The following is a 17,286-nucleotide window of genomic DNA, read 5'->3' on the forward strand; positions in this document are numbered from 1 at the left end:
AACCTCCCTTCAGGGGGTTGTAGAGAGTGAGAAGGTCCCCCCTGAGTCTCCTCCAGGCTAAACAACCCCAGCTCCCTCAGTTTCTCCCTACAAGACTTCCCCTCAAGTCCCTTCACCAGCCTTGCTGCTCTCCTCTGGACCTGCTCCAGCACCTCCAGATCCTTCTTGCAGTGAGGGGCCCAGAATTGGACACAGGACTCAAGGTGAGGCCTCACCAGGGCTGAGCACGGGGAGAATCACATCCCTGCTCCTGCTGGCCACACCATTCCTGATACAAGGAAGGATGCCATTGGCCTCCTGGGCCACCTGGGCACACTGCTGCCTCCTGTTCAACCAGTTGCCAACCAGTGCTCCCAGTCCCCTCTCTGCTGGGCTGCTCTCCAGCCACTCTTGCCCCAGCCTCTAGCTCTGGTGATTGTGGCCCAAGTGCAAGACCCGGCACTTAGTCTTGTTGAACCTCATCCCCTTGGTTCTTCTGGGTCTTTTTGAGGCCCCTTTGGCTTCTTTCCCACACGTTTCAAGTTAAAGCTGTATAACCACAAAGTAAATTAGAGAGGGAGAAAAGTCAACACGTTGAAAACACTGAAATAGCCCCATATCCAGCAGGTCAACCTCCCTCTAGGGACACCTAAGCTTGGATCTCAACACCCCAGAGCAAAAGACCATAAAAACACCCAAAAAACCAACCATCACACACATGAAAAAAAAAAAAAAGAATCTAGGACTATAAACCTAGGATATAATCCAGGAATCTAAAATCCAGATTACCAGAATCTCTTTATTGAGAAATGTCAAAGTTCATTCAGGGTCTTTTGCTCATTAAATTGTCATCTGAACACAAAGAGGGTACAAGAAGGGATATTCAGATTAGATATTAGGATAACAGCAGATACAGGCTCATGGAAAAACAAGACCACAGCTTTTATCAAAACAGCTTTGATAACTCACAGAGTTGGTATTTATCACAAGGATTCTACTCTGGAACTTACTACACTGATAGGTTCTTTGAAACCAAATCTCCTGTAATAAACTGTGACAAGTTTGACCAGCATTTTCCAAGTGAAAGTCAACATTTTCACTTTACAAAACCTACTGCTCTATTGTTTCAGTCTAATGAATTGATCTGAGGGGGAAAAAAAATAAAATCTGGCTGCCTGGTGGAAGTATGGAAGCCACATGGCTAAAAAAACTACCCAGCAGCAGTCTGGAAATGTTTAAACCACCTCAGATCTTCCTGTTCAGGCCAGGCAGGAAACTCCAAACCATACAATTAGGATAAGAAGAAAAAGATGAAGAAAAGGAAATCTGGAAATGGGTTTGATGGATTAAAAAAAAGCAAAGAATCTAATCCTCCCTGTGAGTAGCTACAGAGTCTTAAACAGAGTCTCCAACTCATAAACACAAAAGGCTCATTATTAACGTGCAGAGAAGTTAACATTTCAAGTGCTGACCTGAAAATGTGATTCCAACTGCCTGTGTCCACAGGTATGCCAACTGCAGTTGTAATTCACCAAAAAGGCAAGTCATCCCTCTCAAGTTTTCCCAACAAAACTCCAAGACTTCAAGGCCACTTGATATTGCCACTCCTCATGTAGGGTAGACGGCAGAAAAACACCCCTTGGTCCTCACTGCTGCCTTTTTAGGCAGGTAGGAACGCCCCGGAGACAGAAACACTGCAAAAAAAACCAAACCAACCAACCAAACAACATCTCTCTACATCTCAAAATACTTGTGTCCTCTTATCTTGGGTGAGGGGCAGGTGGGCAGGTGGTCAGCAGATGACGTAGCGGACGAGGCGGGACCCCCGGACCTCCCTCACTCGCTGGCAGTGGCGCAGGATGTTGAGGATGCTGTGGAAGCGCTTGTCGGCTTTCAGCTGGGTGAACTCCTTGATATCTGCCTCCACGATGAAGAACCCACCTGGGGAACCAAAGGGTGACTTTGTGACTAGGTCTCAGGATGCACTCGTTGCACAACAAGGCGAGCTCTCCCATCAGGATTCCACGCCTTGGTGGAAAGATTGTCACTGGCCTTCACGCCATCTCAGGGGCTTTGTTCCACTTCAAAGGATCAGAGAGTGTCTTAGGTTGGAAGGGACCTCTTGAAAGTCACCTAGTCCAATAAGCAGGGACATCCCCAACTAGACCAGGTTGCTCAGAGCCCCATCAAGCCTGAGCCTAAATGTCTCCAGGGATGGGGCCTCCACTACCTCTCTAGGCAACCTGTTCCACTGATCCACCACCCTCACATTAAGGAACTCCTTCCTAATGTCCAACCTAAATCTGCCCTTCTCTAGCTTCAAACCATCACCCCTTGTCCTATCGTTACATTCCCTGTGAAAAGCTCTTCCCCAAGCTCTTTCAGGTATTGAAAGGTCACTGTAAAGTCCCCCCAGAGTCTTCTCTTCTTCAGGCTGAACAACCCCAATTCCCCCAGCCTGTCTCCATAAGAGAAGTGCTCCAGCTCTCCGACCATCAGCTTCCTTCATTTATCCCCAGAAAGAAGAATTCCCAACACCCCCATTAAGCCCATACCTTCTTGCAACTAATGAACTACTTCTAAAAGGAAATTCTTACTACCAAGAGCTTGTAAGAAACCAAGACCTTGACTGGAGTTAAAGCATGAACATGCCTGCAGCAGAACCTCAAGAGAAGTCCCCACAACCAGGTAGACACGAGGAAGGGAGGAGTTCCTCTAAGCATTCCACAGAGACATTCAGTACCTGTGATTTCATGTTCAGCCTTTAAAGGCTGCTCAGACAGCAGAGAATGACAGAGCATTTAATTCTTCTTGTAACATGGCAGAAGGTTTTAACCACCTTCCACAACCATGAGAACAAAGAGCAATCTGAAAGCAGGAAGGTGCTAATGAAGGTTTAAGAAAGAAACACCCAATTATCTTTGAGGAAGGGAAGGAAAGAACACATTCTTTTGGAGCAACCTGCTTCCAAGCCTGATGAGAACAAAGTTGCAAGGCTCAGGGTGTTCTAGCTTGGCAAAAAAAGGACAGTATTCTTCCTCCTTTTACCCTTAGATTAAGGCAGAGGTAGCTAAGCTGGATCATCTCTTCTTCCTATTACTGGAGATGCCTTCCTGCTTCATTGAGGAGAAAGTAGTTGATGCTGCCTGGAAAGCTTTTATTTATTGATTAAATAAGTACAGTGCAGCTTTACACAGGAAACTTTTCTGTAAGCATCTGATCTTTACATATCATAGAATCATTAAGGTGGGAAAAGATCATCCAGCTGAACCATTCCCCCAGCCCTGCCCAGGCCACCCCTGCCCCATGTCCCTCAGCACCACATCTACAAGGCTTGGAAACCCCTCCAGGGATGGGGACTCCAGCCCTGCCCTGGGCAGCCTGGGCCAGGCCCTGACAACCCTTGCCAGCAAGAAATGCTGCCCAAGATCCCATCTCAGCCTCCCCTGGCACCACTGCAGCCCATTTGCCTCTTGTCCCATCCCTTGTTCCTTGGGAGAAGAGACCAACACCCACCTCACTACAACCTCCTTTCAAGGAGTTGCAGAGAGCAACTCTACTCTGAAGGAGCATCCAAGGATGTGGTGGCCATTAGAGCTGAGGTCCCAGAGTGCCATTTACCAGAGCAGCCTTCCCCAAAACATTGCTCTGCCAGAGCATCAGAACATCCTGAATTTGTGCAAAATCTGATTTCTTCTTCTATTTGCCCAGAATTCTGGGCAGCAACACTCAGCACAGCAGGATCTTGGTTATGAAGAAACCAGAGCTGGCTGAAGGGTGGAGGTTTGGTTGGAAACAGTAACTCCGGACACTAAATGAGTGGCTAAACTAACTGAACCACCTTACTGGCTGGTGGAAAGTTCTCCTGATTAAGCAGGCAGAATTTTTTTCTCCTCTGGAAATCAAGAGGAAAAGGTCAGCTGGCAATCAGCCCAGGCTGAGAAACAGTGAGAATCCTAAGCAGGGAGACACTCCCAGCAGAACTTTAAGCAAACTAATCAATGAATGCACAACCTCCTCCTGAAAAATGCAATGGATGAAGACATTTAATCATTTTGTGCTGGCCAGACAACAACTGCCTGTCAGACCTTTTCTTTAGACTTTCTAGATGATTAGTCACAACAAACACACACAAAAGAAAACCTACCCCCCACACACACTGTCTCAGATATTGAATGTCCTCATTTCCTAACTGAACTTTCCAACATCAACAAGAAAATCAAGATTGGCTCTTAGGTACTTGAAGAACTTAAAACTCCCTCTGTTTTTCAGGTTAATAAAAGAATTCTTTCTGGAAGAAAATTCTCTCTGACTGGTTGTAGCTTTCTCAAGTTTCTAGAGTGGCTCCTTTACTGTAGCCAAGGCTGCCCATGGATCATCGTGCAGAATCATGGAATGGTTTGGGTTGGAAGGGACCTTCAAGATGATCTAGTTCCAACCCCCTGCATGGGCAGGGACACCTCCCAGCAGCCCAGGTTGCTCCAAGCCCCATCCAACCTGCCCTTCAACACTGCCAGGGATGGGGCAGCCACAGCTTCCCTGGGCAACCTGGGCCAGGGTCTCACCACCCTCACAACAAAGAATTTCCTCCTAATGTACAAGCAGCATTCCAGGCCTAGGAGAGCTCTTCTAGCATTTACAGTCTCCTCTGTAGCCATGGACTCATTGTCCTGAGGACAGCCACAGTTAAACAAATAATATTCTAAATTTAAAATGATAAAGTAAATATTTGAAGAAATCCCAAATAAATACAAGACCTAGTTAGACTGAAGCCAAACTTCTCTAGTGAAAAACCAAACTCTCAGAGCCCAAATCAGAATAACTATAATATTGACTGAGTCTTGATCAGCAACAAATCCAAGAGGAAGGAGGAAGCAGTAATTTGTTTGTTATAAGGTGACTCCTGAGCACCCAGTAAATGAAGGGCAGAACCTTCTGGTCTTCTGTCCAGGGCAAAAATAGAGGTGAGCACCAAGGTGTTAGAAAAAGAGTTTGCTCTCTAAGAGAGAAGAGTTTGCTCCATGCTTCAAGTGTGAACTTGGAAACATGAAGGCATTCTAAGGACATCACTTGATAGGTGCAGCACACCCCTCCAGGAATAATTACATACTTGTTCTCAAAAGGAAAGGCTTGTCAGAAAGGAGCATTTAAAATTAAGAGATTTACTGTGCCATGTAGCTTTGGAGAAGCTATCCTGCAAGTACAACTTGCTTTTAAATTGAGAGACATTTTGGTGCATTTTCACACCCTCTGTGCTTTGAAGAGGAGAAAACTCCTTAAAATTATCAGACAGGCCTGTCTCTTCCATGAAGGCACTGCAGCATGACTGATTACCCACATTTCCCAACTTCAGAACAAATGTTCATGTCCATTCTAGCTTAAAAACTGCAAACAGAGCTTACACAGTTTGCTTCTCCAACTAGGAGATTCCACAACTTGTAGCCATTCCAATCAAGTCTTTGTGTACTCAGAAGTTTTTACTACAATATGCCATGAAAGTGACATGTTTTCAGTGAAAAATATTGAAGTAGTTACAACCAAATCAGTTATGGGAAAACTTTTCAGTCACTGAAGTTAGTTGTTGCTGAACTATGTGACTTTATCCAAAAAAGGGTGACTGGATTTTGTACTAACTACTCAGTTTTGTACAGTAAGAAGACATTTCTCTTCCTTGTGGAATTTGATCTGGGACTGAATCTCTTTTCTCCTCCCTTGATATCAAGGAAGAATCAGAACTTCCATTGCTCCAGCACTGTTTGTCCCCTGAAATGGACAGGAATTCTTCAGGTCCAAACCTGATTTAGGCTGTGACCCCCTGTGCTGGGAAGGGAGGGAAAGTTCTGCTACATCTAATTATTACTTTTTTTTTCCTCTTCTCCACCTTAGAATAAGCAAGAACAGGTTCTCTAAATTTTTTCAGGATTATTTTCTGAAAATAAGATGCTCTAACTTACACTAAGAGATGAAAAGCACGAGCTGTCATCAGCTATTTAATACCTTGCCCAGTATTTTTATCCTTGCTGTGAACTTGGTGCCAAAAAAAGAAAAGTAAAATAAATTAAATCATCATCATAATAATAATACCTTTTGTATCCTTGGTTTCTTCTTCTATAAACCTGTGGTAGAGATTTCTGACTGGTGCACTCATAGACTTCAAAGGTTGATGCAGGATCTTGTACTTGCCCACCACAGCCTTGTTCATCTCTTGCACAACTGCATTAATCTGATCATAGGTTAAACGACCCTTCATGTACCTACAAATAAAAAGCAGGAACCAGAAATGTCACCAAGTTCCATGTTTACTTTTCTCTTTCAGCAGCCTTCATTGAACATGTTATTCCTAACTGGAGGCAGATTCTTCTGCTTCGTGTTCATGAGTAAAGGCAGTAGTTAATTTTGTTCATTTCCTTGATGGTTTCATAGTGTTGAAGGGAAAAACCATGATGAAACCTACACCAGAAGGATGAAACACATGAGAAAACTACATGAAGAAGTAAAAAATATCCAGGCTTAAGCTGGAAGGAGCTTTTCAAATTGGGACAAAAGTTGCTTTTTTAATGCACCACTTAAACAACAAATGCAGATTTGCAGAAAACAGAACACGAGCCAAAACTGAAGTGAAATGTTTCTGCCTAAAAGTGCAATTTGGGTCATAAGATATTTATAAACAACCTGTGTTTGATCTTACAGCCATTTGTTGGGTTGTTTTTTTTTTTTAAGAAATACCAGTTTTGTGTTGTTTTCTCAATTTTTTGGTGCAGCCTCCTGAGCTATACAGGCACAAATCTGCACTGCCAACACCCTCTTCTGAACTTCCAGAGCATTTCATCCAACTGGTACTAAAAATAAGAAGATCTGTTGATAACAGCTTAGAGGTACAGGAAGCACAGAAGATTAAAAAAAACAACACAACAAAGTGCTGTGGAAATTTGAGTATCTGCAAATCAAGCTATTCAGTATTTATAGATGTAAAGGCTTGGAATTCAAGCAAACTGAGAAGCCATTCTATAAAAGATGAAATCTGAAACTCATATGACAAGCAGAAAGATAAATACAAAAGCAAAGCCCAGGGAAAACTGCAGTAAGAGCCAGGGGCAACTTTGCAACTTGAATGATCCTGAGAATGAATGGGGTTCTTCAGGTCACTACATCAAGAGGCTGAAAGCTGGAGGAGAACCAGAGGGAAGAGATCAATGAGCAGGAAATTCTCTCCTCGTTTTCATCTGAATGAAAAAAAGCAGCTTCATATTTGGAAAAGATACAAGAACTGCAAGCACAAATAGCTGATCAATTACAAATTCAATGTTCCAGGCATTATACAGTTGCCAAGCTGTAGGTTTTAATAATAGGGAGACAGGTCTGCACGGGTTGTGTAAAAACCCCTGCATTCAAAGGAACTTTTCCCATTCCAGACTGAATTGCCACTAATTCCTTGCTATTTTGATCCATCCAGATTCAAAGGGGGAAGCACAACTGTTTTTATAACACTCTGCTTGGCACACATCAACATCTTTCCAAATCAAAGCAGCCCTACCATCCCTGGAATCCACTTACACAGGGCACAAAGGAGCAGCACAGCCTGTAGCCACAGGAGGGCTTTGCCTCTATACATTAACTGCTATTTCTTGCTCACTCTGCAACCCTTAACCTATTTATAAAGTCACAGGGGAACATGCAGAGCTATAAAGACTAAAGCCAGAGATATAAAATACCTATATTTAAGTTGCTATGCTCCTGCTATCAATAGAGATACAGGGAACACAATAAAGCCAAGAGAATTCAACTCATCCTGAAGCAGAAAAGAGAGAAGCAGGATTCAGTTGCCTAACCCTGGGAACTGAGAGCTCCCTGAGAGGCCCTCAGGCATCCAAAATGCTCCCGTGGGGGCAGCAGATGTGCTGGGGGTTACAGAAAACTCAGGAATTAAAGCTCTAGAGTGGGAGCTCTTGGTGAACATGGAGACATACACTTAACTGTAGGTGCCTCCATCCAAAGCTGAATTCTATCAAAAGCAACTGGGATTTTTCTTCTCTCCATAACTAAGGATCATAAAAAGTCCAGCTGTTCCACAGTCTTCTCATGTTTCCACCCAGCAAACCCATAAACGCTGACATTTATTTCAGCCCATGTGTTAATATAAAAAAAATACCAAGTTGAGAAGTTCCAAATTCATCCTTTTCATTTAGATTTTAAGTAACTTGAACGTCTGCTTGACTCCACCAAAAGCAAAAAACACTCAAAACTTTGTTTTTAAACAAGTGACCCAGTTTCCTTTTTTTTATAATCCACACAAGCCCTTTTCAGAACACTTTTTTTTTTTTCCATAGGTATGAAAACCAAAGTGCTGTGTTCAAATAAAAGAGTATCATCAGTATATCACATACATAACAGTGGAAAAGAGATAATCCTGCCACTGGCTTGCCCCTGCTCCCTCAAAAATGCTTAGGTTAAAAGAAATAGATATTCCCTCAAGCTAACATAAACTTCAGAGTTATCATGAATGTGCAGATAATAAAAACATCTTAAGAGGTAAGAATTTTAGACAAAGAACAAAGCATTTCCCTTTGCCTTGAATTTATTGTTCACTGAGACATCGACTGTGCAATTTCCTTTTTCTTCCTCCCAAAAGTGTCTTTCTGCAACAGATTGGAAGGTTGAAATAATTAGCAAGTTCCTTACTGGGAGGGAGCATTTTATTTGATCAAGGTGCTCCAGATCTGCACCTTAACACAGCGTGTCCCTTGGTTAAACACCTGCTCCAGAGTTCAGAAAAGATGAAGTCACTGAAGACCATCTATCCCTTTTAGTGTCTTAATGATGTTAGGTAGAGATTTTTTTCCTTTGAATTCAGCATAAAAGGGGGGAAAAATACCCAGGTTTTTCAGTTACAATCTACCACAGCTGTGGTGGGAAAGGAGAAGAATGAAAAGGAGCCCCTTGGCAGGTGCAAATTCAGGTCACCAACATTTGCTGCTTGGATTTCATGAAACAGTCTGTGGAAGCTCAGCTTTCCAATCCTTATCCTCCAATCTTGTACTACAAGACTGCCAGGAGACAGGAAAAAACTGGTAGGTTTAATAGCTCTATTTAAATTCATGCAAATCTTCCTCCACAGAACAAACAAGCTTCTCCTACCTGAATCAAAATTTTTCTAGAGCCCACAAGCAGAGGTTCAGATGCAACATTTCTACAAACCAGGGATGAATGGAAGAGTATCCAGCTGGCCTCTGTCCCCAGCCACCAACAGTGGTGGAAAACCTTCCTCTTTCAAGGACTTTCATGAAGTCCTCAGGAAAGATCATAGGTTTAATTGGGAGTTAAACCAACATTTGGCTGGAATGGTCTTTGCCTACTTCTTTTGCATTCATAAAGACCACAAATTCCCATGCTCCAGCTTTTTACCTTCCCAAAAATGTCTAAGTATCTAAGGGAGTAAATCCACCAATAATAAAAGAATAAAAATCCCAGGTGGGTGCAGTTTTTAAAGGCAAACAAAAAAAGTCTCTTATCATTAGCTCAACATCCCTCATTTATGTTGTTTATTTTTTTTGGACTGAGCAATTGGACATTGTTCACCTGAGAGTTCTGAAAGCTGTAGGCAAAGATGATTTGAACACCTCAAGTAAAACACAGACTACATGAACAACCTTATTGAAACCAGTTTTGTCAAGGAACACACTGAATCTAAAGTCTAGATAAAATTTAGCTTTAGGCATCAAGAAAATTTCCTCCTTTTTGCAGCAATACTTGTCCTTGTCCCCAAAATGCCATTTAAGAAGCATTATTCCTACATGACAGACTTCAGAGTCAATATATTTCTGCTCATACAATTCAAGTGACTTTTGAAATAAGAGGTTTGGGTTTCAATTGATTAATTCTGATCTTCCCAACATACACATAAAAAAGAACTTGATTAGCTCTGTTCATTTCACTTTCCAGGTTGGCTGGTATTGCAGATGAACGACTGGGAGCTCTCACCCTGTGGTGAAATTTCAAAGCATCTCTGTCAGTCTGAGATCTCCAAGAGCTCCCTTTCCCAAACTGGCACCACAGGGTGTAAGAAAAGCTGTGCTTACTTACGCAGGAACACTTTCAAATTCTTCTGCAGTTATTAAGGCTACTTCTTTAATAGGTCTTTGCTCTTTTGTAGGTTTCTTTGCACGTTCAGGTTCCCCAGCTTTTCCTTGTTCTTCACACTTCCCAGTTAGCCCAGTGATGCTGTCAATTGAATGAATATGAAGCATATAAATAGATAAGTAGTAAGGAGAACACATGATATTATCAAGCCTGTTTACTCACAGACCTGAGTTCCAACCCATCTCTTAGGCTGGATGAATACAAATCACCATCTTTCCTGAAAGAAAACAAATCAAACAATCAATACAGCAAGGCCTGCTCCATTTCAAATTCTTCACTTGAAGCTGACTTCATTACAGCTCTTCACTTCTCTGCTAGCAGGTGAATTGGAAGCAGTCCAAGGGCAGCAGAGAGCAGTTACAAATGCAATGTACCATTACATTGCACAGAACATGAGGCCTGGCTTTTTAATCAGATGGAACCAGAGCGCAGAGCTGCAGCCTAACGGGAGGATTTGAAACACTTCACAGCTCCCTGAAACAAGTTCAAATCTTGGGAAGCCTGACTCATCCATTCATCTTTCCTTCAAAAGAATTTTAACACCCTCCAGCAGGCTGGGATTTTTTATTTATTTATATATATACACACACACACACACATATAAAAAAATATATTTAGGCACAATGCCAAAAGCTGAGGTATTTCCTGCTTTGAGTGATTATCAAAGCATTATTTTTCTAAATTCACCCTTCTTCCAAACCCTCAGCTTAGAGCCTCAAACAGAGTTATTTGCCAGGCACCCACCTAGCTGCTCTCCTGCTCATTGGCAGGACAGCAAAGAGGAGGCATTTGGCCAAATTCCCTGTCACCTCAGCAGAAGGACATGACTGTGATGTGCAACAGGAATAAATAAAGGAGCATCAAGCTGATGTGTCTCCAAGAACTGATCCTCTGCTTTGATCCAGCTGTCCCACAGGAAGGGGGCATACAGCCTGCCAGAGCACAGCAGTGCTTCTGCTGCCCTGACAGCCCGGATTTGATGTGTCACTTGATGTGACATCTCAAAACCCAGTGTCCCGTTTCCCCGGGAAGGTGAAGGTGGCTCAGAGGACAACGAGTGCCACCTGCTGGGCTCCCAGATTGTCTGGTCCGTGCCGCAGTGACAGGGGAAGCTCTGCTCCCTGTCATACCACAGTGCAGAGTCCTCCTGCAATGCAGGACAGCAGCAGTTAAACTAATGCAGAGGAAAACATCTGAAAAACAAGGTGAGGCCCTGCACAAAGCTAACCCTGGCATCCTGGAGCTAGCACTGGTCGCAGAGAACGTCAGCAAGGAAAAGGGAAATGTGGGGATGTGGAAGAAATTCTTTGCTGTGAGGGTGGTGAGACCCTGGGGGGGTTGGAACTAGATGATCTTGAAGGTCCCTTCCAACCCAACCCAGTCCATGATCCTATGATTTCAGGTGGTGGGTTTGGAATAAGAATAGACACAATGATCAAGTGAGGCGAGAGCTCACATCTTAAAACTTCACTCCTCCTGTACATCTCCTGCCATCCTCCTCACCATAACAGCCCCCTGATCTTTTCTAGATGATTCCCCACCCCCAGACACTCCTGCTTTGGGTTCCCACCTGCTACTTTGCCTGTACCTGCCTGCAGTGAGCTGGTAGATGTACAGCCCACTGCTCACCTGGACCATAAGAAGAAACAACTGAAGCTTCTATTCAAAACCTGGGCTTGGCTCAGTGAGAAACTGCTCTAACTGCTCTCTCAATAAACACCTGGAACACAAAGGGCTTAAGATACTTTGAACTTGCTTTTTAGTTCTGTGAGATTCCTCCAGTAAAGAAGAACATCAAACAGGAGACAAACAATGGCTAAAGCCACAAATTGTTCAGTTCACCTGTGTGGGTGTTTTCATTCTTCCTGAGATGTGAAGGCCTGTCTCACTGGTGTTCAGGAACAGAAATTGGCAAGGTAAAAGAAGGAAGGCTTGGGGAAGAGGGCTGACGACCCATTTGCACCCATACAGATGGGTTCTGACCAGTTACTTGCTTGATCCTCCACTGCACAACACAGTGAACACTCTGGAGGGACAACGTGGGGACAAAGGAGAAAGGGTGTTTTGACAAATGGCATTAACACCTCACGTAGGACTCCTCAGGAAAAACCAACAACACTCATTGGCAGTGATAGAACAGAAAATGTAAACTGGCAGAGCATAATCTGTTGAAAATCATTAGGAAAACCTGCATAGTGTGACATGGGCAGCTCTGTCTGGAAAGGGAAGGAGCAGCTCAACTTGTACCACAATTAACTTCTCGACTAAAACCAGGACACGATTGGAAAGGAAACCAACATCCCAAAGAATCTTTTTGACCCCAGAGCTGACACAATCACTAAACAAGCCTCATTTGCATCTAAGCAATTCCCAGGACCTCATGGAAACTTAAGTCAAAGCTTTTTTTCCTAAAGACAGTTAAGTTACAAAAGGAAGGCAAGACCCCAGTGGTAATTTCTGAAGAACTTTCATTCCTTCACGCACACAAACATCTGCAACATCTAAATGGAAGAGGAAATTGAAAAGGAACAAAACATTTCCAGACATATGTTAGGAGGTGATTGTCTGGGGGGGGGTGTCATGTCTGAAGGGTTGCACTCCAAAAGAATAAGCTTTTGTACAATTCATCTCTCTGCCAGCTAAAAGTAGGGCAAGTTTTACTACAAGGGGTACCTACACAGGTGAGAACACTGCTACACACTAAAATTAAAGTTGATTTTTTTCTCTTCTCCAACCTCATTTCCACATCCTTCACCTTATACTTTGCAGGAACATTCCTGCAATGTTCCCAGCCTGAGGTTTGTCTGCCATGAGGAGCAAGAGCAGGGAAAGCTGATAGATTGAGGGCACGTGTTGGAAGCACTGAGTTCAGGAGTCCTGATGGTAGAATTTCGAAGAGACCCCCACCTGGCATACACCAACATCCCTCAAAACTGAACAGCAATTCCAACAAGCCAGAGAAAGAGCTGCCCACACTGAGAAACCCAGTCAAAGTAATAATGCCTTAGAAGCTTTTTGAACAGCAGCTATTGTTTCACAGAATTAGGGCTCATTTTATTCCTTGAGCTCCTTGATTCTGAGCAGCTTCTTAGTCCTCTCCAAGGCAGGGGGAGGACATTGCTAGCTAAAATAAATGCCAGGCTCCTGCAGGGAAAGGAGAATAAAAATGCCACAACCATAATTCAACCCCCCAGAAGGATGATTGAGTTAGAGGGTATTTTTTTTTTTTAATATTTGGAAGGGCAGTTTTAAAAACCCAGCATTGGGATCACTAACCCACCCTTCAACCCTTTGGCACTGCAGCTATCAAATCAGGGTGGTTGCAATTCTAAAGCAAGGAATGGTCAGATTTATCCCAGAACTGGATTTTTACTCCATGTCACACCTGCCACTGGAAGCTTCCACCTGAACAACTTGGTATTTTAAAGATTCTACCTGAGGCATTTGTCAGGGTACTCACACAAGTGGTCAGGAGCAAAATCCAGAATCAACACATGCAACAGCCTTGGCTCCCAGAAGCTCCCAATTAAGCCACAGCAAAAGCAGGAGAGAGGCACAGTGCTGCAGCTGGAGGTTGCCAGGAGCAGCCTGATCCCTCCACACTCATGTCCCACATACCTGCTCTGGGTGGGTTTGGGCAGATGGGGAGGGATGTTTTCACGGAGGTGCTGTGCTTCACTTTGCTCTCTCTCAGCAGACTTCTGGAGCTCCTGAAATGATGGTTAGACTTCATGAGAAATGCAAAATTTTACATCAAGCAAGTCAAAGCAGTTTACTATTAGAGGTGCTCTTTACTCTCACCCCATCATCTTGCCTCCTTTACCCCTCTTATTTCCCAGAGGCAACTAGCAAAGCTCCGAAAAACAAAGCTCAGAGTGAGAAAACACAAGATCTTTTTAAGAATTCATGAAATTTAAGCAGGGAAGTAAATCTTTCACAGTATATCCTAGGAGACTGGGACAGGGGAAAGGTGGCAGTGATGGAAATACAGCAGGAAACTCATCGACATTCCCCAAACACTTTCACCAGAGACTTGACACAGGAAGGCACTGCAAACACACACGAGAACAACAGATAAATATTCTGATCCAATTGTTTTCATAGCTATTGAAGGGATGTAAAACTAACTGCTCTTTAGATCACAGTATTATGATAAAGACACCCTTTCAGTTATAAACCTCAAAAAATCCAATTGTTAAATGTTCACTGTGCTGGAGAGGTGCTTCATAAACCATCAGTGAACCTGTTCCAAGTCCCTGTTCCACTTACAAGCAGCTTCATGCACCCAAACCTACCACTTAGGATCTAGAAAAGAGCAACTAGACACTTATCAAAATGCCTTTGAATCTTTCAGTATTCTATGAACAAGGGAAAAAAAAAAAAAAAAAAGATTACTTTTAGCAAAGCCTTCAGTTTTTCCTGCTGTTGAACCTCAGTTTCCATTTTATTCAGGAGATCATGCAGGAGAACCATCTCCTGCCCTATTTTACTCAGCATAGACTTGAGGGATGGCTCTTGACCTGTCAAAGAGAGAACATTGAGCCAAAACATCTCCAACACAAAAGCAAAAGCCTCTTTCCCTCCTCTCCACAAGCTTTTCTGCTAACTCTGTGCTCCCCCACCACCTTATCCTCCCAGGAGAAGCAGGTCAAACTGCCAACCTCCTGCTCCACACAGCCAACAGAGTTCAAAGCTGCTGGAAGAAAAACTTTTACTTAGCCTGTGTTCTCTACTTGGCACCTAGTTCCCTGAAAATGCTCCCATTCTGCCATCCTTCCTCACTTTTTTTTTTTGTTCTTCTGTACATTTTGCTTGATTTCCGCTTCAAGTTACACTCCTTAATTAGAGCATTCCTGTTTCCTGCAAGGAGGTGCAAACCAAAAGCCACTCTTCACTTCTTTTACCTATGTTTCTTAATTGAAGAGTCTTTTTAATAGTTGAAATCTTCGTGTTGATGTGAAAGCACAAATCTTCCAGGTCTGAGGATGCCATATTTCTCTATTAATAATCCTGAGGAGGGAAAAAACAAAACAAAAGAAAGCAGTTACTTAAGAAAGCTCTAAGTTGCAAACGCTAAGCACACAAGCAGAGTTTTAAGAGCCCTGATCTGGCAAAGAAGCAGAGGGAACTTAAAGGAAGGAGTCAGTTTAGGAACTACCTGCTGTTTCACTACATTGGCAACAGCAGAGGAAGGACAAAGTGACCGGCCTTGGAGAAGACAAGGCGATTCCCCTCAGCTCCGGAGATAAAGGCAGTTTAATCCCCGCACCACGGTTCCTCAGGAACCCGGGTAACTCTTCAGCATCTCCAGGTGTTGGCTCCTAAAACTGACGGCAATTGACCGGCGGTAAAGAAGAAACACCTCGCTTACATCCAGCGCTGAGGCTCCTCCCTCAGGGAGCCGGGCTCGGCTGGCTGGGATTTCCAGAGCTTTCTGAAGGCAAGCAGCGACTAAAACCGAAAGGAGACGCGCCCTTGCTCGCTAGCAGGGCGCGGAGGCTCAAGAAGCAGCGTCCCACGGCGGTTACCCCTGTGTAAACGCGGGGATGAGCCCCGCCGGGGAAGGCCAGGGAGCCAAGGCCGCCGCTGCCGGGCCCCGGCGCAGCAGGCCCCGCTCCCTCCCGCCGCCGCCCCGGGCTCCCCTTCCCGCCGCGCTCACCGCCGCAGCCGCCGGCTGGAGGGAGGAAGAAGGGAGGGAGGAGGAAAGCAGCGGTTCCGTGAGGGAAGAAGAGCCCCGAGCGGCTCCCCCCGGCAGCAGCTTCCAGTTTCAAACTCGCCGCGCCGGGCCGGCCGTTGGGAGCGCGGGGGGCGGGGAGGGGCGGGGAGAGGCGGGGACGGGCTGCGGGGCGGGGGGAACGGGCTGCGGGGCGGGGGGACCGGGCTGCCCGGGGCTGCGGGGCGGGGGGAAGGGGCTGCCCGGGGCTGCGGGGCGGGGGGAACGGGCTGCCCGGGGCTGCGGGGCTGCGGGAACGGGCTGCGGGGCTGCGGGGCGGGGGGACGGGCTGCCCGGGGCGGGGGGAACGGGCTGCCTGGGGCTGCGGGGCTGCGGGAACGGGCTGCCCGGGGCTGCGGGAACGGGCTGCCCAGGGCTGCGGGGCGGGGGGACGGGCTGCCCGGGGCGGGGGGAACGGGCTGTGCGGGGCTGCGGGAACGGGCTGCCCGGGGCTGCGGGGCGGGGGGAACGGGCTGCCCGGGGCTGCGGGGCGGAGGCTCCCGGCTCTGAGGGGCCGGGCTGCCCGGGGCTGCGGGGCGGGGGGGCCGGGCTGCCCGGGGCTGAGGCTCCCGGCGCTGAGGAGCTGAGACTCTCGGGGCTCCCGGGGCTGAGGCTCTCGGGACTCAGGCTCCCGGCTCTGACGGGACGGGCTTCCCGGGGCTGAGACTCTCGGGGCTGAGGAGCTGAGGAGGCGGGCTGCTCTGAGGCTCCCGGGGCTGAGGGGCTGAGGGGCTGGGCTGCCCGGGGCTGCGCGGCGGAGGGGCCGGGCTGCCCGGCTCTGAGGGGGCTGAGGCTCCCAGGGCTGAGGCTCCCGGGGCTGAGAGTCCCGGGGCTGAGGGTGCCGGCTCTGAGGCTCCCGGGGCTGAGGAGCTGAGAGTCCCGGAGCTGAGGGTCCCGGGGCTGAGGGGCTGAGGGTCCCGGGGCTGAGGGTCCCGGAGCTGAGGGGCTGACGCTCCCGGGGCTGAGGGGCTGAGAATCCCGGAGCTGAGGGGCTGAGGAGCTGAGGGTCCCGGCTCTGAGGGGCTGAGAGTCTCGGAGCTGAGGGTCCCGACTCTGAGGCTCCCGGGGCTGAGGAGCTGAGGCTCCCGGGGCTGAGGCTCCCGGCTCTGAGGGGCTGAGAGTCCCGGAGCTGAGGAGCTGAGGGTCCCGGCTCTGAGGGGCTGAGAGTCCCGGCTCTGAGGCTCTGGGCTCTGAGGGGCTGAGGGTCCCGGTTCTGAGGGGCTGAGAGTCTCGGAGCTGAGGGGCTGAGGGTCCCGGCTCTGAGGCTCCCGGCTCTGAGGAGCTGAGAGTCCCGGGGCTGAGGGGTGAGACTCTCGGGGCTGAGGCTCCCGGCTCTGAGGGGCTGAGGGGCCGGGCTGCCCGGCTCTGAGGGGGCTTAGGCTCCCGGCTCTGAGAGTTCCGGAGCTGAGGGGCTGAGACTCCCGGGGCTGAGGAGCTGAGGCTCCCGGGGCTGAGGG

At 46.7% G+C, this 17,286-nt stretch overlaps 1 protein-coding gene across 3 annotated transcripts; it reads right to left on the reverse strand.

Moving 5' to 3' along the window:
• Nucleotides 1-760: 760 nt before the first annotated feature.
• On the reverse strand, nt 761-15,924 carry SKA1 (spindle and kinetochore associated complex subunit 1). 3 transcript variants are annotated; one of them, XM_051642531.1, is made up of 8 exons: nt 15,776-15,924; nt 15,021-15,126; nt 14,512-14,636; nt 13,735-13,826; nt 10,283-10,333; nt 10,060-10,197; nt 6,064-6,233; nt 761-1,920 (listed from the first exon to the last, which is right to left on the reverse strand). In XM_051642531.1, exons 2-8 carry the CDS (start codon nt 15,106-15,108, stop codon nt 1,772-1,774), a joined length of 813 nt encoding a protein of 270 aa, XP_051498491.1. In that variant the 5' UTR covers nt 15,109-15,126; nt 15,776-15,924; the 3' UTR covers nt 761-1,771. The 3 variants fall into 3 exon arrangements, with proteins under 3 accessions (XP_051498491.1, XP_051498490.1, XP_051498493.1); XM_051642530.1 differs by lacking the exon at nt 15,776-15,924 and adding an exon at nt 15,275-15,682; XM_051642533.1 differs by lacking the exons at nt 10,283-10,333; nt 15,776-15,924 and adding an exon at nt 15,275-15,680.
• Nucleotides 15,925-17,286: the final 1,362 nt, after the last annotated feature.

The sequence above is a fragment of the Apus apus genome, chromosome Z, assembly GCF_020740795.1.
Source record: "Apus apus isolate bApuApu2 chromosome Z, bApuApu2.pri.cur, whole genome shotgun sequence".
Taxonomy (NCBI): Eukaryota; Metazoa; Chordata; class Aves; order Apodiformes; family Apodidae; genus Apus; species Apus apus.

Coding starts and splice junctions, on each gene's coding strand:
- SKA1 (XM_051642531.1), bottom strand. CDS start 15,108: ATGGCATCCTCAGACCTGGAAGATTTGTGCTTTCACATCAACACGAAG. Junction 14,637..15,020: donor TCTTCAATTAAGAAACATAG/GTAAAAGAAGTG, acceptor TCTCTTTGACAG/GTCAAGAGCCATCCCTCAAG. Junction 13,827..14,511: donor AACTGAAGGCTTTGCTAAAA/GTAATCTTTTTT, acceptor CCATCATTTCAG/GAGCTCCAGAAGTCTGCTGA.